Source organism: Lycium barbarum, chromosome 4 (assembly GCF_019175385.1).
Source record: "Lycium barbarum isolate Lr01 chromosome 4, ASM1917538v2, whole genome shotgun sequence".
Lineage (NCBI taxonomy): Eukaryota > Viridiplantae > Streptophyta > Magnoliopsida > Solanales > Solanaceae > Lycium > Lycium barbarum.
In genome coordinates, this window is record NC_083340.1 from 1,653,744 (window position 1) to 1,675,745 (window position 22,002).

The following is a 22,002-nucleotide window of genomic DNA, read 5'->3' on the forward strand; positions in this document are numbered from 1 at the left end:
ATTCCTCACAAGTTAATTCGGATTAAATATTCAGTTCAAATTAGTCCAACTTTTAGATAGGCTGAATAAAAACAAACGAGCTAAACCAATCAATAGATTAGTCATTAACCGATCAAACTTGAACGGATTGAGTGGATCATTCGTTCTTATGCTGATTTTGCTTCCTCCAATATAACCTTCTAGTTCAACAAAGATAATCCAGCCCACATACAGCCAATCCAATATTCAGTCCACAAGGAAATCCATCCCACTAGAGATCGACTTGGCTAGAAGCAACCTTAACAAACATTATACAATTGATCCAATGATCAAACTTCGAAACTCAGACCGATAATGAACCTCTTGCTAGAGAACAGTTAACAAGCAAAAGCATTTTTCTTCTTCCTTATGGATGTAATAAAATGAATCTGCATGGAATTACAAAGAAAAATTCCAAACTACCAAGCGTGTTTTGCTAGAAAATATGAAATTTTCACTTAGATACCTTAACTAATGTCATAACTTATTGGATACTCTACATCTTTTCAAATATGCCTTTTAGACATATTTTACTGACCTGGCAGATTAAGTGTGTCCTCTCAGTCCCCGACCTCCACCTAAAAATAACTGAGTGCGTTTTGCCAGAAAATATGAAATTTTCACTTAGATACCTCAACTAATGTCATAACTTATTGGATACTGTACATCTTTTCAAATATGCCTTTTAGACACATTTTATTGACCTGGCAGCTTAAGTGTGTCCTCTTCGTCCCCAACCTCCACCTAAAAATAATTGAGTGTGTTTTGCCAGAACATATGAAATTTTCACTTAGATACCTCAACTAATGTCATAACTTATTGGATACTGTACATCTTTTCAAATATGCCTTTTAGACACATTTTACTGACATGGCAGATTAAGTGTGTTCTCTCCACCCCCGACCTCCACCTAAAAATAATTGAGTGCGTTTTGCCAGAACATATGAAATTTTCATTGGAAAATAGATAAATTTTGGTCATTTCCAGTAACTACTACTTCTCTCAAGCCCATGCTAGATTTCAAACATCATAAATCTTCTTATTTATTTAAATGTCATAAGTGACAATTTTTCAAAGTCATACTAAATGCAACACATGCAAATCTCCCTTAAGCCACAACATATATCAATTTTTTGCGCGGATTGGCCTTCAAAGGCACTGATCTTTAATTTTTTTCTTTCGCTTAAAAAGGTGGCCGAAAATATCCCGAGGTTCTGGATTTGAACCCTCGCTCAGTAAAAAAAAAAAAAAATCGCAAGGCAATAGGCTTTGCAAAAAGTCTGTCTTATACGCCAGAGTTTGCCTTAAAGCATAACTAAAGTCTGCCTTATGCGGCAGACGTTCCATTAAGGCATAACTAAAAGTCTGCCTTATGAGGCAAAGGCTGCCGTATCAGGCAGACTTTTAGTTATGCCTTAAGGCAAAGTCTGCCCCACAAGACAGACTTTTCGCGAAGCCTTGCCTTGCGAATTCTTTTTTATTTTTATGACTAAGTCGGGGTTCGGACCCAGAATCTCGAGTATTTTAGATGAAGGACAAAAATTAAAGACCAGCAATTTGAGGGACAAAAATTAAAGACCACCCCAAAGAAGCCCAATCGTGCAAATTGCGCTACATATATTGAAAGCAATGAGTTCGGCGCCTTTCTCTTGGTATTCACGTACTAACATACAGTATTACCTATTGAATACTTTATGTTGTCAGATTCATGCACTAAATTAACAATAGTATCATAGTTTTATTATGCCATGCATTTTTCACTTTGGTGAAAATATTCAGTGCGAGTAAATTTTTACACTTAAGTCTACCCCTCCCTGCACTCTGCTTTAAGCTACTTGGGTTTGGACACCTATATGACCAAATTGGCCTCATAATATACCAAAAAAGGATTAGCAGATTGCTCAATTAGAAACTGGAGAATTAATTGTTTGATCCGAGTAGCTAATCCACGTTTAGTGCTATTTGAAATCCCATTTAAATGGTAATTGTCCACCAACCACAACACAAGGTTTCTCAATCTAAACAACAGATAAAACTCTACAAGTTGTTATGCTTGTAGTATTTAGTTGAAGACCTCTTATATTGTTTTACCTTTTTTTAAAAGGTCCAATGACATAAAGAACATTATTTTAAAGATCACTAATCGCATGAAACTTATTATTGACACTATCTCCTGTATACAAACGCAAATGAGTTGTATAAAATGCTATTAGTATGAGCTTAGGGAGAAGCAAAAGTAGAATTGACCAATTTAGTTGCAATTGATCTTCCCACTGGGAACAATAAAAAGTTCAAGAAAGTTGTAGCTCAGTATTTCAGTACAAATTATTGTGGTGATTCAAGTAACACTAAACTAAATATAAAGTTTTTACTTGCCCATGGAAAAAGTGGCATCCGATTTATTCTGATAATTTTGAGTTTGCTACTCTTCATGCCTATTTAATGGCAATTTAAATTAAGGCAAAATACGTTAAACGTTAACTTAGTTTTCACCATAAACTCACTTCTCTGAATTGCTTGTGTACTTAACCAACTCCTTTGGTTTAAACCATATATTAATCTCATCCTTCGCGATCTCGGGGCCATCGCTAATGTTTCTGTAAAGCAGATTGCGTTAGCAATATTAAGCAATCATACAAGCAGAATGACTTGTTTGATATTGATGCATAGTTATTATCCTCAGTGATGAACAAAACAGATGACGAGTTTGATAAAAGAAAGAAAAAAAGAAAAAAGAAAAAATGCATATATAGTTAGTATATCTTGTATATCAAGGCGAGAAACCATGTATGTTAACTTCCCACTACAACAGCTTTCTTCCATGCTGAAATATTGTTCTCTTATTCTCTTTTGTTACCTTGCAAATTATTTTTCTTTCCTAGTGCCCGTGATTTTTTTTAATTGATTCCTTTGAGTGATTTTCTTTGCTCAACTATATTTTTTACTGGAAACCCAAAAACACATTTCAAATTTAGTGTTTGGATAATGATTTGAGGATAAACTACAAAAGAAAATGACAAAGCTAAATATCATGCACTTTGATTTAAAAATGTTGGTGCACCCACTCTTGGGGGGGAAAAAATTACTTACTACTTTATAAGTTTGAATATCCCGAGCCATATTTCTGGCTACGCCACTGAAAAGGCCGACCATCCACAGTGTACAGATTCAGAGGAAGAGGTAGAATGACCATGAAGAGAAAACTTAGAAGTGGGCAGATCTATATGTCTATTTCTTTTTTCGGCAAATAGGTAGATGTAGGGGTGTACATGGACCGGGTTGGTTCGGATTTTTTATAAACCAAACCAAACCATTTGTGTCGGGTTATTAAATCTATAAACCAAACCAAACCAATAAAAGTTGGGTTTTTGGATATCAATTTTTCTCGGGTTTTTCGGGTTTTCGGGTTTTTTCGGGTTTCTCGGATTTTTCATAGTATCTAATGAAAAGCACAGAGCAGTGCTTCTTAAAAAAAATTCTAGTACAAAATATCAACATATAAGATGAAGGCTTTGAAGTTTTAACTTTATAATATAACTAAAATGTCAAATGGCCATAAAATGTCAATGTAGCAAAAACAAAAATCCAAATCAGTGCAATATGCTACAGCAACTGAAAGGAATCACTGCAGCTTGAAGATTGGGCAAAAATCCAAATCAGTGCAATATATTACAGCAACTGGGCAAAAATAAACAAAGTTTGCAGCCTGCAAGATACATACAGCAGTCAGCAACTGAAAGGAATCACTGCAGCTTAAAGATTGAGCAAGTACTGCTGTTTACACTAGCTAGAAAAAGTAGTGCGATTGATTTATCTAAAGTTTTCTTTTTCATCATATAAGTTACTACCTCTGATTGAAAATACTAATATTAAAATATATGAAAATCCCCATAACTCCAGCCTTTTATGCTATTAAGTACCAAATATTAAAAAACAAAAGGGAAGCAAATTGTCTACTTCAGCCTTGAGTACTATGTCTTTTGGTCCTAGTTCTGCAAGTCTCACTTACCAAAGAAAACAATTGCACCAGCTAGAAAACAATTGCACCACCTAGAAAACAATATCAGTAAAACACAACAGAGAAATAAAGAGAATTAGTGCCAGCCAATTCATAACTATCAAAGAAAATGAGCTATACAAAATAATTTTTTGTAGAAGAAGCCTGTAACTTTTGTAAAACGTTAAAGCTAATTAGGAAAAAAAAAGTGTTGTTTCCTTCCTCCTGGAAAAGAAAGAATATCATCGTCTCCTCTCCGTGTTTGATATCCCCCACCACCCCCTTTTTCATCTATAAAGAAGATCTTCCTTTCTAATAATATATATATATATATATATATATATATATATATATATATATATAGATTCTTTCTCTCTCTGAAATTGCTTTTAGTAAACTGGGTCCTTTGCAGTCTACAAGAGATGATGAAGAAGCTGAGGGTCCTTTGCCACTTTCTAGATTCTTTGGCAACATCAAAAGCTAATGCCTAAATTTGACATCTAATTCCACTTTTCTCTTCTTCTGGTTTTGGATATGATAGGTCCCTTTTATTGATATTATTATTATTATGTAAACAAGGATCATTGGTTTGTCGATGAGAGTTTTGTATCCTGGTTTTAAATGAAATTCTACTTTCACATAGTGAAACTGAAAGCAATTGTAAAACTACTTTCACAAAAAAAAAAAAAAAAAAAATTAGGAAAAACAAAATGCTTACAGTGTAAAGTTGAGTCTTGTAGCCTGTAGCCTAAGATCATAAGATCCGAATGCTCTGTGATAAATCTGAAATGAGAAAAGGCAAACAATGGCTAAGAATTAAGATCACAAGCTACTGAGTGTCATATTATTTCTTTGATTTGAGAGGAAAGCAAAAGAGAAAAGGAGAAAGGGATCTGAAATGAGAAAAGGAGAAAGTATTTGCAGTTTTGCACAAAAGAGGGATCTGCAAATAACTTTTGTGTGCTGTGTTCTAGACCTAATATTGGGAGAAGGTTCTGTTTCTATAGCCGAATTGGGCTAAATTTTTATTATGTTTTGATCTTTTGGACTTGTGGACTTGTGGTGTTCATTTTCTTATGGGCTTTTTTTTTTATATATTATTTAGATGGGCTTCTTAAATCCAAATCTAAATGTAAGAAAGAAAATAAAAATTATGAAAATTTTTTAACAAAATATTTATAAATTACATTTTAATAAATATTTTTATGTATAACATAATTTAAAAGTAGTATATCTATAATCGGGTTGGTTTGGGTTCGGTTTGACTTTTTTTAATTAAAACCAAACCAACCCTATAATGGTCAGGTTTTTTTTTTCAAAAACCAAACCACTAGTCGGGTTTTTTTTTCGGTTTGGTTCGGTTTGTCGGTTTGGTGCGGTTTATCGGTTTTGGGAGAAAATAAGTGCTTCTAGGGAGTAGCAAAAGCATTTTTTTAGAAGCTAAAAAAAAATAGTTTTTGCCCAAAAGCACTTTTTTGAAAAGTACTTTTGAGAAAAATACATATAGAAGCACTTTTTAAAAGCTTGGCCAAACATTAATTGCTGTTCAAAAGTGATTTTTAAATTAATTGGCCAAACACAAACTGCTTTTAGCCAAAAGTATTTTTTTGTAAAGTACTTTTTAAAATAAGTTTATTTTAGAAGCTTGGCCAAACAGGTTATAAATGCAAACTTAATGATAATAAAATAATTTGATTAATAAGGTACTCCAAAGTCTAAAAGAATGGGAAAGATATTGCTAATATTAAAAAAAAAGGAGAACCGTAACTCACTTCACCGAAATTTTTACTTATTTGCCAAAACCTACTTCTAATTGTGTGAAGTGAAGGTGGAGAAAAGAGTGAAGAAGGATAGCCTTATAAAGGGTGAAGGGGAAGGGGTTGATTTATGGCTTTGCCCTAAAAATGAAAAATAGAGAAAGGAAGAAAGGCATGTTATAATTTGGTTAATCATGCATATAAGCAAAGTCCAACTAACACAATTGAGAAAGGAGGAAGGCATGTACTCCACATTTTTGGTCTTGATCACCAGTTGTTGCAATAAACACCATATAAACTTTAGTTTCAGAATGCCATTTTCTTTCTTAAATCAATTGTCATAAGTGGCCATTTTTCCAAAGCCATACCAAATGCAACACATGCAAATCTCCCTCAAGCCACAAAACACATATTGAAAAGCAATCAGTTAGGCACCTTTCACTTGGTATTCTCACGTATAAACATATGACCTATTGAATATTTTATATTGTCAGATTCATGCACTAGATTAGCATAAGTATCATAGTTTTATTGTGTCATGCATTTATTCCTTGGTGCAAACACTTAAATTTTTACCTAGAAGACCCCCCCCACCCCACCCCACCCCCCTTTTTAAGCCACTCGGGTTTGGACACCTATATTGACCAAATTGGCCTTATAATATACTAAAGAAAGATTAGTGAGTCATTTGAACTTTTCCCCTTTTTTGCGCTGGTCTTTTATTTATGCCCCTCGTAATAAACAACTTTTCTGAGGGCATAAGTTTATATTTTCGCATCATAATATTTCACAAGTTATGTCCCGTATGATTTTGCCCTTAAAGAACTTATACCCCACTAGGTATAAGTCCGATTGTTAAAGGACAAAGATTAAAGACCGGCCCATTTGAAGGGCAACTTGTAAATTTTTTATCAAGGTTTAGCAGATTGCTTGGTTAGATGGTAATCCATGTTTAGTTCTATTTGAAAGCCCATTTACATGCCAACTATCCATCAACCACAACATAAGGTTTCTTATTTTAAAGGCTTAATACCTAGATGGACCCTTAAACTTGGCATGTTTTGTAAGATAGGCATATAAACTTATAAGGTGACCAGATAGACACTTAAACTTACTCAAAGTGTATTTTTCAAGTTTTTCAGTTGTTTTGAAAACAAAAACTATATTTTTCAAACACTCACAATTTTCATGGCCAAACAAGCCCTAAATATATCACAAAATATTTTTTTTAAAATGCAAAAATAAGGCAAACGCATATACATGAGACTATAAATGTGCACTTAAACCAATAAATACTCGCTAATCGCAATTTTGCAGCTTTCAATTAACTCAGATTTTTTTTTACACTTGAATAATTAAAAAACAATAACTTTAACCAATAAAAATCCTTAAAAAAAGAAATTTCAAATTAAGAAATTTCTAAGTTCAGTATTTCAAGTGTAAAAGAAATTTCAAATTAAGAAAACTGTAAAGCCGAGAAGAAAATCCTTAAAAAAAAGAATTTTCTTAATTTGAAATTTCTTTTTTTAAGGATTTTTATTGGTTAAAGTTATTGTTTTTTAATTATTCAAGTGTAAAAAAAAAACCGAGTTAATTGAAAGTTGCAAAATTGCGATTAGCGAGTATTTATTGGTTTAAGTGCACATTTATAGTCTCATGTATATGCGTTTGCCTTATTTTTGCATTTTAAAAAAAATATTTTGTGATATATTTAGGGCTTGTTTGGCCATGAAAATTGTGAGTGTTTGAAAAATATAGTTTTTGTTTTCAAAACAACTGAAAAACTTGAAAAATACACTTTGAGTAAGTTTAAGTGTCTATCTGGTCACCTTATAAGTTTATATGTCTATCTTACAAAACATGCCAAATTTAAGGGTCCATCTGGGTATTAAGCCTATTTTAAACCTCAGATAACTATACAAGTTGTTCTTATTATTTATTTTAGTTGAACACCTGTTATATTATTTTACTTTTTTTTTCTTAAGGTCAAATGACACATAGAACATTACTTTAAAGATCATTAATTTAGCATGAAAGCTATTACTGCACCTTCTCATGTTCATAAAACGCAAATGAGTTGGCATATAATGCTATTAGTACGAGCCTGGGGAGAAAAACAGAAGTTATAATGTGACCAACAGTTGCAACTGATCTTCCCATTGGGAACAAGAAAAAAGAAGTTCAACAAAAATGGGGTTCAATATCTCAGTACAAATGATTATTGCGGTGATTCAAGTAACAGTATACTAAATGTAAAGTTGCTACTCGCCTAAGGAAAAATGCATCCGATTTATTCTGATAATTTTGAGTTTGCTACTCTCCATGCCTATTTAATGGCAATTTAGATTTTAAGGCAAAATATGTTAACTTAGTTGTCACCATAAACCCACTTCTCTGAATTGCTTGTGTACTTAACCAACTCTTCTGGTTTAAACCATAGGTTGATCTCATCCTTCGCGGTCTCAGGGCCATCGCTACCATGGATGATGTTCCTGTAAAGCAAATTGTATTAAGACATATTACGCAATCATACAAACAAAATGACTTGTTTGATATTGATGCACAACTATAATATGACTCCGGGATCAAAGGCGAGAAATTATGTTACCTTCCAACTACAACAGCTAAGTCACCTCTGATGGTTCCAGGTTCAGATTTCTGTGGATCCGTAGCTCCAATAAGCTTTCTTCCGTATCTGATTACTCCTTCACCTTCCCAAACCTGAAGAGAAGTGTATGAAGTTACTCACGCTGAAACAGTTTTGGCAAAAGTAAGATGACACTTGATTGCGAAATTCATCTTACCATTGCTAAGACAGGGCCAGAGCTAAGGAAATCACACAGGCCGTTAAAGAATGGTCTCTCACTCAAGTCATGATAGTGCTTCTGTGCAAATTCCTTGGAAGGAATCACAACTTTGATTGCAACCAGCTTGAAGCCCTTGCGCTCAAAGCGTGATACGATTTCTGAAATCTAAAATGCAACAAAATTTATCAGCAAATTGAAAGAGAATACATTTGCCCATCAAAGTAGGAAAAAGCATCAATATTACTTCAACAGAGGGATGAGGACAGAGCACAATAAAGCACATTAAGTCGAAGAAATAAAGGTAGCAACAACAAAAACCAGTTAACCTACCAGGCCCCTCTGCACTCCATCTGGCTTGATGGCAATAAAGGTGCGCTCCATCTTGAAAAAAGAGCAAACAGATCATATATGTTGTTAGGAGAAGTGAAAATGGTAATGAAATGGATGATATAACGCTTCAACCAAGAGGAAGGCTGAGAATAGGGTACCTCAGCAGCATGTGCTTCTTGCTCCTGGAGCATGTAAGCTAAAAAATGAAGAGAAGGAAAAGATGAATTAGAATACAAACTACTATTTCCCTGAATAATGAAACAAAGCAAGTACACCGGGCTGCCCTTTAAGGAAACAAAGCAAGTGGTGTGATCACTAATATGATTCACTCTTCTTCTTTTTTTCCTTTTAAAATAAGTTTTAACATGATTCCACTCTTAAAAAAGGCTCTGTATCTGCATGTGCTAAAGGATGGAGGAGAAGAGACTCTATGACAAAACTGAAGACAAGGGAGGAGGACAAGTTATAACACGTTTACGGGAGAAATGGAACGAAATGCTCAAATTATGAGCATAAGTACAGCACACCATTTCACCCCGCACCCATGCAAGAGCATTGACTACTTGTTACAGAAGAGGTTCCGGATGCCATAATGCCAATGTTAAGCAAGAGACAAGGATCCTCTCCCTCTGATGTCCCACTTGCACCACATTAACTATAGGGGGGAAAAGAACCTACTATGAGTCTCATAGCTATTAACCACTATTTTTTTAAGTAGAGTCGGAGGTAGTTAACCTTCATACTTCAGGGAATTTTGCATTCATCACAACAATCTGCCCTGCCCCATATTTCTGGCGCCTCATATTAGGAGCAGACAACGTTGAATGCAACGCTTGTTTTAATTGTTCTAGTAAGGACATAAACATAGGCACCTAAATGCCAAAATCTATTTCCTAGAAAGGTACAGAATAGAAGTTTCACCAAGAAGAGGCTTCCACAGTGGGCATGCGACAAGTCCATGAGAAATAAACTTGAGGAGCAACATTATAATACAAACCTGCTGCAGGAAGGGCAAGGAAACCAGAAATCCAAGCTCTAGAAGTGTTTCCAGATTCAGTCCTGCCGTATGAAGCTAGAGAAGGAACCACTCCTCTCAAAGAAACTGCGGCTGCTGCAGCTGCTGCTCGTCCCCCTGCGACAAAGATAATTCAAAATACATTTATTATTCAAACTCTTCTAATTATTATCTCCTTTAAATAGAAAAAATAGCTTTTTTAATATAAGCACAGGTAGGTAATCTTTAAACATAACTGAAAAACAAGGCATCCATTCCCAACAAGCAATCAAGCACACAGGAAAACAGATCATCTTCAATAAGAAAAGCTAGGTGACTTAAAGTATTTGAAAAAAGAAGCACTATCTTGATCATACAAATCGTGTGAGGCAAATCCATGATTTGAAGACCAAGGGTAAACCACTTAATAGATATGGATATTTTAACTTTTTTATATACAAATATATAGTTCGAGTTTTAGGCAGGTGCATGTGCTGTCCACAGTATACTACTGAAGATTAAAATTAATCCTTCTTAGATAAAACGAATATAAAGGTTGAAACCAGTAGTAACCAACAATCCATGAGTACAAGTATACAACAACATACCCATTGAAATCCCACAATGTGGGGTCCAGGGAGGGTAAAGTTTACGCAGACCTTACCCCTATCTCGGAAGATAGGGAGGCTGTTTCCGGAAGACCCTCGGCTCAAGAGAAAACACGACGAGAAAAGGTCAGATAAGCACAAGCAGTTCAAAGCAAAATGAAAATGAGACTAACGAAAGCGAAAAAGTCAAGTATGGACTCCTTAATTGTTCTGCTACGCCTCCAAATTCCAATGTAGCTATAACAGGAAGCACAAATCCAAACCAGCATATTAAAAGAATCAAATACCGTGACTGGAAAACTAGAATAAGGATGTTAATCATCCTCCTATTCTTCTAAAACAGAAACAGAATCAGCACAAATAAAGTAGATTGCCAGGCAGACAAAAAAACAATCACTTTCTCTATCACAAAAAATAACCACATATTACTATTCTAAAGTCAAATAGTTTACTCTTCCATTACTAGATTTCAAGCATTTCTAAAATATTACAGAGTATTTACCCAAAAGATTAAAATTTATAGTACTTTTAGGTAATTCCTGTGTAGTTTTACACCAAAGATCATATGCTTTCAGGTCTTTTTTTTTTTTTTTTGAAAATGGAGTATCAAGCTCAAAACTTTACAATTTTTCTTTTTTTTTAATAACCAGCTAAAACGTCATCAGTAGAAAACTATAGCAATTATAAATCATTATTCCTTTTGAAATGGAGTATATCAAGCTTAAAGATCAAAACTTTACAGTTGCTTTTTGATAATCAGCCAAAACGACAGCAATTACAAATCATTATTCTTTTTTTGAAATAGAATATCAAGCTTAAAGCTCAAAACTTCATCAATAAAAACTAAGGACCCGTTTGGCCATAAGAATTATTCACTTTTTTCCAGAATTTGTTTTACACTTTTTTCAAAAATCAGTGTTTGGCGATGAAAATTCCAAATACAACTTGAAGTTATTTTTCACAACCAAAACAAGTACATTTCAACAAAAAATACAATTTGCAAACACAACTCCAACTCCAAAATTCCAAAAAAGGTGGGAAAAAAAATTTGGTTTCTATGGCCAAACGCCTAGTAATACTCGTAGCAATTATAAAATCTCTAAAAATCCTCAGAACAATGTACATGAATTAAAAATGATAGAAACAACAAATCTGAATACATAGATTATAATTCAAATAAGCAATGAAAGAAATGAAAATTTATTTACCGGAGAACGCACGAGAAGTGTGCTTAGATATGAGTGATTTAGCTGCTCGTGATGCAGATTTGCATATTTGTGAATTCATTTCTTCTTTAGAGAGAGAGAAACAGTCAAAAATGTGTGTGAAGTGGGAGTGAGAAATATGAGTGCGCTAAAATATGTGAGGTTCCCAATGTTTGTACATATATCTGCAAAACACAACTCACGTGGTCCATCTTGTTGGGCTCAATCTGATTCCTTAACTTTGCTGTCGGTTTAAGCAACTGTTACCACATCCGGTTGATGCTACTTCCAAAATATAAAAATGTATCATTCATTTTTTTATAGATTAAAAAAAAAATATCACATAAATTGAGATATAAGGAGTAACTACTAGAAAAAATGAGTAATTTGACTAAAATTTCCCTAATAATTTATGTATTCAGATTTGGTTACTTAATACTTAATAAAAGCAAATTTGAAAAAGTAAGACTAATAGCCTGTTTGGCCAAGCTTATTTTTCCCCCAACAATACTTATTTTTTCAATAAGTGCTTATTTTAAAAAAAATGAGGTGTTTGGCCAAGCTTTTGAGAGAAAATAAGTACTTTTGAGGAGTAGTAGAAACAATTTTTTAGAAGCTAAAAAAATAGCTTTTGCCAAAAAGTACCTTTTTGAAGAGTACTTTTGAGAAAAATACACATAAAAGCACTTTTTAAAAGTTTAGTCAAACACTAATTGCTGCTCAAAAGTACTTTTTAAATTAATTGGCCAAACACAAACTACTTTTAGGCAAAAATGCTTTTTTGAAAAAAAGTACTTTTTAAAATAAGCTATTTTTAGAAGTTTGGCCAAACAGACTATAATTTTTTTTTGATTTGATAAGTAAACATTTTTTCTGACCCAAAAAAATAAAAAAGTGGACATTTTTTTAAGAGGAGAGAGTAGTTTCCAACTAGTTCACTAGTAAACCACAACTACTTTGACATTGTTAACCGGGAATGGAAAGGTTAATTATGTAAGAATGATTAAGAAGTTGCTCGAATTATAATTACTACTACAATATATATTATTTTAATCATGATCTCTTGAATATTGAATTGTTTCTCAGAGAAACTAGATGCATATGTAGCGTAACTGCATTATGAGTTTATGACTATTGAATAGTTCTCTACGACAGTAAAACTAAATCATCTCTCATTAAAAGTTTATGATTTCTTAAGCTAAATTTTTAAGGACTAAAGTTGATCCAATTTTGGCTTTTATTTTGATTTGCTTTATGATTGTCTTTGATTGATGCTAAAAGTTACACTCTTTAACAAATGATTCTATCACAATGAGTGGTAACACGAGTTTAACACTTGTTTCGAGTATAATTAGGTTGTCGTTACTTGAATGTAGGTCTTCTTCCAATGTTTCCCAAAGAAGTGAAAGGAGCAATCATTTTTGGAATGATTGTTGTTTTAAAAGTTAAAGGGCATATATGGTGATTCTTGACAACATTATCTTGTCACCTTGCCTACTTGTTACTAATAATCCATGCTTAATAATTATACAAGCCACCCCATTATAATTGAAAAACAAAAGAAACCATTGTGCTCTAGCTTTATGAGCTTACATCCTAGAGGCCATTGAGGAACTTAACATAAACAATATCGATAAAAAGGCATTTCTTTTACAACCTTATTATTGAGCAACTATATTCTTTTCTTTTATTATTTTTGGGTTGCTTTACACATCTAGTATCTGAAACACACTAACACGACTAATTCAAATTCACGTCGGATAGGCTCACTGGGGAATAAACCACCCTCTTGCCAAGAGATTCTCCATTCTCAGAACTCGAACTTAAAATTTCTGATTAAAGGTGGAGGAGTCCCAGTCATTCCACTGCACTTCTTGTTAGGGTTTTTGCCCTAATTTTCTTTCAATATTTGGCTATTCCTTGCCTTGGAAGAAAAGTTATTGGACATCTATAAATTGTGTACCTCCTTCCCACAATTACAATACAATAATATCCACAATGTAATCATTACAAAGTCTTCTTTAAGGGAGATTATTCAGGCCAGTTGGGTAAACTATATCCATATATTATGCCTCTTTTAGTGTAGTTTTCTTTGTTGTCCGATTTATTGTGCAATGTTTGCAATTATTAGCTTCCGCATGACGCCCCGTTATTTCGATCCCAACACTTCTTGGTTGTGCTGGAGGTACTATCTAGCAAATTGCACTGAAACAATGGCAGATTTCTTTCAGAATGAATTAAAACGAACCATCATGGAGGAATATTCTCATCTAACCACCATTCAAAATTTTGAAGAAAAAAAAGCCATGAAGGGTTGTTCACAATAGAATTCCAGGCATCAAAGGGAAATAATAATAACGCAAGGACACCTTGAGAGCCAGTTTTCTAGACACAAAGCTTGAAGTGTTAAATGAAGATTTAGTCTATAACTTCAGAAGCCTTAGGCTGAGCACGTTGAAGAAGGTTGGAAAATTTAGAGCTTCTGTGTTTTTCTATTATTTTCCAAAAGACTAAAAGAATCTACTGCATCAGAGACAAAGAAAATCTTGCATGAAAAGGGTGTTCCATCGCTACGAGATGGAATGGCTGATTCACTTTGACATTCCATTAACAATCTGAACAAGGATGTCATGTAATAGAAATCCTTAAACCGTGACCAAATTTTATTTATATAATAGTAACTTGACCATGGCAGTTAGATAATCTATGCACAGAATAATGGATATGCTAACAACTGGCAGTCAAACTTCCAAGTGAATGATAATGCCGCCTTTGCTTCAGTTTCTGGCCTATTTACAGGTTTTTGCTACCGAATACTGACAGCAGAACATGTCAAGTCTGGGTTAACTCATCAGGCGCGGTGCCATTAGATTGCAGATCACAATTATTCTGTAATGACGCTAACCAGGAATCAACCTGCAAAACAAAAACAATAAGGATTCTATAGCATGCAAGTGGATAATGAAAGAGTGTAGCTATGATGCGGATTAGGAGTGGCAATTGTGCGAGTCGGATCGGATATGGACGGGTTGAAAACGGGTTAAACAAAAGTGGATAAAATATCCAACCAGCCCATATCTAACAACAATAACAACAACATACCCGGTATAATCTCACAAGTGGGGTCTGGGGAGGGTGGGGTGTAGGCAGACCTCACCCCTACCTTTGTGGGGTAGAGAGGTTGTTTCTAATAGACCCGCTCATATTTAATACGGATAAAAAATGGTTTAACCGACGGAATATGAATACGGATATGGTTTCAGGAATAGGGTGAAAACACAAGCTAAAAGCCAAAATAAGCTTAACTCCCAGAAAGCAAGACTTCATGAAAAATAACAAGTAGACAAATGAGATGGATAATATGGATATCAATATTATCCCTCTGGATCCATTTTTTAGAGGATAATATGGATAATATCCATATTTGATCCATTTTTAAAAGTCAGTCATCTAATCTATGTCTAATGCGGATTATTGTTACTCACTTTAGTCCCACAAATGAATGGAGAATAAGCATGTAGTAATATATTACTTTTGCTAACCACATTCTAGTTTTCAATACATTAGCTGAAATCATGGCAAGACAATATTCTCAACAGCAAAGCACTAACACGATAACCCACGCTCTACAAACATGCTGCCCTTGACATCTGCATTACTACTTTCCTGATAAATACTCGTTCCATTTGTTTATAATGATCTGGACTTTTATGTATCTGATCGTTCAGGGGAAACTAATGCAAAAGGACAGGATAACAATAAATCATTTCATGTCCAGAAAAACAAGGCAACGCTTTTAGTTCTACTAACAGGCAGTTTGTACTCCATCAAATCATGCATAGAAATGATGGAGAAGATCACATATGCATTTGAATTCGCATTTACTCGATGGTCCGTTTATTAACTTCAAACATCAATACATGGAAAAAGGTACCAAGACTAAGTACTAGTAGTAGATGATCCAGATACATCCATTACCTTTATTTTAGAAGCACTAGAGCATTCATATCTCAGCCCATTACGAGTTGAGATAGAAAAACAATATCGAGTATCACCATCTTCTCGTGTCAGACAAGGCATGGCTCCAACTTCAACAACATCAGATAGGAGAGTTGAGTCTTGAGGGCTCATATCTGCATCATGTTTAGTACTTTATTCAGTATTTTTCATGACAAAGCCACTTTGGAGTGTTAAAGAGATGCGAGCAAATTTGAGGTGGGTCCATCAGACTACAATGAATTCCATTAATCAGCATAAGCTTATAAGATATCATTTAACATTTCCGGTCTTTCCCAATAAGTAGTTGAGATTCTACCTCTTATGGAAAACTCAAAATTGGCCAATAAAAGAGAGAGGCAAAACATATAGCGCAACGGTCCACTATTAAAAGTTTGGAATAATGTACTTACACCAAAATAGGGCAATACCAAAAAATACTTGACACTTGAAATTGAACGTTTCAGTCAAATTACCAGTGGATGATTTATACAAGAAAATACACGATCCGTGAAGGACAAGAAATCTAGGAAGCCAATCATCAACTTCAGTGTCATCATCGATTGGAAGAGGTTCTCCTGGTAAAGCTGCCCATCTCTGTCGAACAAAAGCAAGAATAAGATTGTCATAAATTTAAGTCAGAAAAAATCCAAGAGATATCAAGAAAAGGACAGATGCTGGTATTTCAGTACCGTTCTCACGTATAAATAACCCGACATGCAAGCAGACTGCAGTATTTCATCAATATGTTCTAATCTGTGAAAAGAAAGATACACATTGATATATCAGAACTCAAATATGAGTATTGCTTAGACAAATCCATGACTCCAAAGGATGACATCATATTGATAATTTAAGTCTTTTTGATTATGTAGAGAGCCAGTTATGCCATGTAACAATGACATCTCAAATTTCCTCTACCTAGCAATACGATAATATTCACTTTCCCAATATGTTCTTTCTTGTTTTAAAAGCATGGACCGGAAGTACCTTTATTTCATAGAAAAGAACTCTCACAGCAATATCTTGCAGGGTGTTCACAGTTCATGCTCCAAATTTTCCTTTTATTTATTAATGGAAGTGTCCAGTCCAACTTGCGTGCACCTCGACTAGTCCATCGCCAGGCAGGTACTAGGTAGCTCCGCCATCAAGGCTTAGGCAGGTGGAAATAATTCATCTACTATGCCTCTGCCGGGCTTCGACCCTTAGTTCCCTAGGTGGCAATTGAGAAGAATTTCCTGCTTTCTGTTTTCATCTTTTATTTATCCACTAAACTATACCCAACGGTTCTATTTACCCAGATGTGGAGAAGCATTCAGGATGTCTTACTGAAGGATTTTCATAATCAAAGACTGACACAAGTTCACATGTAGAGAGTTCGGGTGCATATTATGCGTACATGTCATAGTTCCACCTTAGCATATTCGTAGAACGTGCAGAAAGACTCCATGTTTAAGGGCCAACTCAACTAAGCAAAATAAATAAATAAAACTTGGCAAAGCTTCTATGCTTTTGATCGTAAACCTTGAGTTTAACAATGCAATTAATGTTAGACAGATATGTATCTGCGGATGTGTTCATACTTAACAATGCAATCAATGTTAGATAGATATGTATCTACGGATGTGTTCATACTTCATATTACACAGATAATCTACCTCCAAAGAGATGAAGAAACAAGTCCTTCAATTTCATTATGCAAGAGGTATGACAATAACATGCTTCATGTTTAAAACTTCCCAACATTACAAAAGTATATGAATTAACAAAATATATGACCTAGAAATAGCGCCTTGGACCCTTTCTCCATGTCACAGGTAATAAATCGAAGTACAATCATATCAATGAAGCAACCACATCAAACACAAATGTGTTTAAAGAAAAACAAAAGAGGTGCGCAGGAATAGTGAAAGCATCAAAACATACTGAGCTTTTAAATGAGCTTCTCTTTCTTCTAAAGCAGCAATTTCTGACCGAAGAGATTCTACTTCTACAGCAGTTAAAACTACCTGCAAGTCATGATACACTCAATATTCCTCACTTCACCGAGAATAATGAATGAACTTGAGAACAACTAACTATGAAATACCAAGTTAGCTGGTTCAATTATAAGCAAGAAAAAGTTAGTACCTTTTTCTGACCATCTGTACCAGATATCCAAGGTAGCCTCCTCGGGCTAAACAAGTTCAACATTGATGCAGACTTTTCAATTTTCTTCAAGTCCACAATCTATTATTGGATCTATTATAGGGGAGAAGTAAAGAGCAAAAAGGTGAGATTAATTTTGCAAGGATGACACTTTTTTCACCTTAAGAATGTTTAAGTTTAACCTCAGAGAAAAAGAAGGCCTCACAATCTGTAGACAACCCAGGGTTCTGAATAGAGTTGTCACCAACTATTGAATCTTGAAAATGATCTCTAAGAAATTCTACTGCTCAAAGTTTATATTTGCCAGCAAACGCACAAGTCGTGACTGGATAAAGTGCAACCAGAATTATGTCAAATCAGCGGTTCCAACTTATAAACTGCAAACTACATAATGGAAAACAACATATTCATGGAGATCAATAATTTTTAAAAGCTTTACAAGTCTGTCATTGTTTCAATGAGAATATATTCATAGAGACTCAACTAATACTTAGAAGGCAAGGCAGGGTTTCCCTTTCTTGGGAAATATGGTTTTGCTTCTTGATTCTGCTAATTGATTCAGAGGTTTTTTTAACAGTCGATATAAAAGTGTCTTTCAAACAATGCAGCAGCCCCCAGGGCTTAGTAGTTAGTTCAAGTGGCAAAGGTTGAGGACCTTTGACTTAGGTCAGAGGCTCGAGCCCTGCGCCATGCAAAACTAAGCTTGGTATTTAAGTAGAGAAGGATAGAGAGGCAGGCCCATTATCCTGGAGTCTCAAAGGTTGTGCTTGGTCCTAGAACTGGCTTCAGATAGATTTCCCGGTCATCCAAAAAAAATGTAGCGTGCCCTGCCATGTCCGAAATCCATAGTAGCTCTCAAGAATCAGTAAATAGCAGACATGCCTCAGATTTGGAGAACAGAACAGTAACTTGTACGCATACCATAGAAAATTTGGGACAGTTTTTGGACTATATAGAAGTTTTGAGATTGTCATTGATACAGATATGTTGTAGGCTGTATGCTTTCAGTACCTTCTTGGTACTTATTTAATGAAATTTATGTTACCTTATCAAGAAGAAAAAAAGGAACAGTAGCTTGTAAGCATTGGGTTGCTTGGAAGTATTACAATGGACCTGAAACTTTCTTCAGGTTTGCGCATTGTGCGCGATAGTTAGATAGCAGGACAAACTATAAACCCCTTCAATGCCATGGAAGCAAATTATTATGGATTAACTTCTTAAACTGTACCTTGATGAGTTGATGGAGGTGGAAGAAATTAATAAATAGAGATCACATCCAATTGCAAAAGGAAATAAAGTGACAACTAAAAGGAAAAAATTGCCACTTTGAAACTCCACATATAAAAGCAAAAGCAAGACCAATAGGTGGATCCACACAAGGAAAAGCATTTGCCAAAGAAGTTGATTGACTTGCTTTCACACTCCATATTGCTCTAAAATTAATGTAATTTTATCCATGTCAGCTATATATTCTACCCCTCCCACTGCAAATGACCAAATTCTACATCAAGAGTTCTATTCCATTTCAATAAGAAGGCCACCTTTGAGCTTAACGTCAACCTCTATCTTTCATAACTAAAGCTTCTAGAGTACAATCATTGAGCCATAAAATTACTCCAAAAGTAACCAAAACACTATTACTAGTACCCAACTACGAATAAAACATGATAGATCATAATGCCCTATGCAATCAATCAATTAACTACCTCTCGATCCCCAATTAGTTGGGGTCGGCTGTACAACTCATCAGACGATTAAACCATTTTTACGCTAGTCATTATATCCTACTGCAGTCTTCTCCTTACCATGTTTGGACCCAAGGGCGGATCTAGGTAGAGCCCAGGCTATTCATCCGAACCCCCTTCGGCGAAAAATTACACTTTTTATACATGGTTAAAATTATTTTTTTATGTATATATAGTAGATGTTGAACCCCCTTTCACTTGTTCGTGTGTTTACTTCTTTAAATTTTGAACCCCCTAAGTGAAAATTCTGGCTCCGTTTTGCAGGCAAAATCAAAACCCCAGGTACTATCCAGGTAAAAGAAACATTACACACAAAATTCAGCTAAAAGATGGAAGAACAAGTCTATTTAAGCAAAGATTAAAATACCAAAAGCAAAAAAAAAAAAAAACTAAAATTGATTCTAAAATTCTAACAGAGAGAGTCAAGCCTTTTGGTTATCAAAAAAATAAAAAAGTCAAGCCTTTACAGTTGAGGTCAGCTGTACAAATCATCAGATGATTCATTATAGTTAATACTATTTCTATAATGTAAAAGAAACATTAGACACGAAATCCAGCTGAAAAAGAATTAAGTCTATTTCAAAAGGGAAAGCAAAAAAAGGAACTAAAATTGGTTCTAAAAATCTAACAAAGAAAGCTAAATTACTTTCTTAGATTTTTAGTACTAAAGCTCAAGTCTTTACATAGATTAACCTAAATTACTCTGTGAAACCAAAGGATTACAAAGGGAAATTAATATAGTAAAACCACTGATAAATCTTAATTTTAATTCAACAAACAATACTACTATTTATCGAAGAAATTGGAACCTGTAATTTTGGGGAGATAATTGATTAGATGGTCTTGAGAAGTCGTTTTGACATATACAATATAGAACCCGGATGTCTTTCTTAAGGTTGTCATGACATGGTTGGTAAGTTATCATTATGAAGTTTGATTGAACACGGATAATTTATAAAATTTATGATTTAAAATTAAATTAATAATTAAATAAAAAAGGGAAAAGGACACTGTGTGGAAAACCCGTTATACACGTATGATCCAAGTAAACGTCCAAACATCCTTTCTAGCATACCCGTCCGAAGAGTCAAAGGCCATCTATCAGTGGATCGACTTTAAATCAATCATACGAGTATGCTATTTCACTACCCGTCAATCTGAGTTCTCGAAAGCGACTAAACCAGCCACCCAGATGAGACTCCCGCTGAAAAACGGAATACCCTCTGCGGCTATCATGGCTAGGGTAATAATTCGTATATGGAAACGCCCGCTTCGTGAGGTGGGGTTCAATGCCTAACAAAAAGGGCCAAAAGCAAAAAAGGGATGTAGGGTTGAGGGGAGGAGAGAAAGAACGCATGCATGGAGATTCTATCTGTGTCCACTCAGCCAAACTAATCTCACATTTAATCACTGTTTGGTCTTAATTCCACTAGGTGTCCGTTCGGCCCAAAATAATGCCAAAAAATGGTCGGTCGGCCGAAAATAATGTCAAGGCTGACCGGCCCAACAGCCCAGGTGCTTAAAAAAAAAATTGTGACGACTAAGTCGCCACTAAAGGGCTGCTACAGCATATATACATATGTTGGAACTATATATACCCTTTATATACAAGAATTATACATTTTATATACATATGCTGGAATTAATCATACATTTATTATACATAAATTATATGTTAATTATACCTTTATTATATGCATATTATGCAATAATGATGTGATTTTTTTTTACATATACAATAGCGATACATATTATATACCACAATGATATGGTTTCTACAATACATTTTTTATACGTATGATACACTTTTTATACAAGACTGATACAGTTTATATGCACATGTTGGAATTATATATACACTTTCTATACAAGAATGATACAGTTTATATACGTATGATACATTTTATATACATATACAACAGGGGTACATATTATATACACATATGATACAGTTTCTACACATATGATACATTTTATATACATATACAGCAGGGACACATATTATATACACATATGATACAGTTTCTATACATCAAAGCTTTTTCAGTCCTGCAATGGCGTCTTCATATGAATCCTCTACTATTTTCGTAACCTGCAACTCACAAATAAAATTGGAGAAAAAGGTGGAAAAGGAAGAAGAAAAATGGAGAAGGCAGAAAAAGAAGGGAAAGTGGAATTAATTTAGTGGTTATAATTTGGGTTTAAGAGAATTGTGGCCATCGGTTGGGATAATTTTTGGCCGAGCGGCCATTTATATCCTTTCCCCGATAAAAAGTATCATTCTTTTTTACATTACTAGATGATGAAAGCCCGTGCTAGCACGGGCCCAACATAAAAAATAGTATCATGTTTTTTTTTTTAGTCTGTCTAAAAAAGAATAATATATTTTTATGTTTA

The 22,002-nt window shown here is 34.4% G+C and overlaps 2 protein-coding genes and 1 long non-coding RNA gene across 7 annotated transcripts; all 3 read right to left on the bottom strand.

The window, feature by feature from the left end:
- Nucleotides 1-2,332: 2,332 nt before the first annotated feature.
- On the bottom strand, nt 2,333-5,011 carry LOC132638051 (uncharacterized). The gene is made up of 3 exons (XR_009581589.1): nt 4,734-5,011; nt 4,028-4,068; nt 2,333-3,724 (listed from the first exon to the last, which is right to left on the bottom strand). It is a non-coding gene; the product is annotated as an uncharacterized LOC132638051 (long non-coding RNA).
- A 2,884-nt stretch (nt 5,012-7,895) lies between these two features.
- LOC132634777 (nucleoside diphosphate kinase 3-like) lies at nt 7,896-11,880 on the bottom strand. Its single transcript, XM_060350841.1, has 7 exons — nt 11,720-11,880; nt 9,907-10,041; nt 9,068-9,105; nt 8,910-8,960; nt 8,577-8,744; nt 8,381-8,493; nt 7,896-8,264 (listed from the first exon to the last, which is right to left on the bottom strand). Exons 1-7 carry the CDS (start codon nt 11,796-11,798, stop codon nt 8,141-8,143), a joined length of 708 nt encoding a protein of 235 aa, XP_060206824.1. The 5' UTR covers nt 11,799-11,880; the 3' UTR covers nt 7,896-8,140.
- A 2,464-nt stretch (nt 11,881-14,344) lies between these two features.
- On the bottom strand, nt 14,345-20,557 carry LOC132634778 (uncharacterized). 5 transcript variants are annotated; one of them, XM_060350844.1, is made up of 8 exons: nt 20,415-20,557; nt 18,066-18,185; nt 17,843-17,953; nt 17,639-17,721; nt 16,405-16,468; nt 16,189-16,309; nt 15,695-15,849; nt 14,345-14,632 (listed from the first exon to the last, which is right to left on the bottom strand). In XM_060350844.1, exons 3-8 carry the CDS (start codon nt 17,903-17,905, stop codon nt 14,549-14,551), a joined length of 570 nt encoding a protein of 189 aa, XP_060206827.1. In that variant the 5' UTR covers nt 17,906-17,953; nt 18,066-18,185; nt 20,415-20,557; the 3' UTR covers nt 14,345-14,548. The 5 variants fall into 5 exon arrangements, with proteins under 5 accessions (XP_060206827.1, XP_060206826.1, XP_060206829.1 ...); XM_060350843.1 differs by having other exon boundaries at nt 18,061-18,185; XM_060350846.1 differs by having other exon boundaries at nt 18,043-18,185.
- Between the last annotated feature and the right edge of the window lie 1,445 nt (nt 20,558-22,002).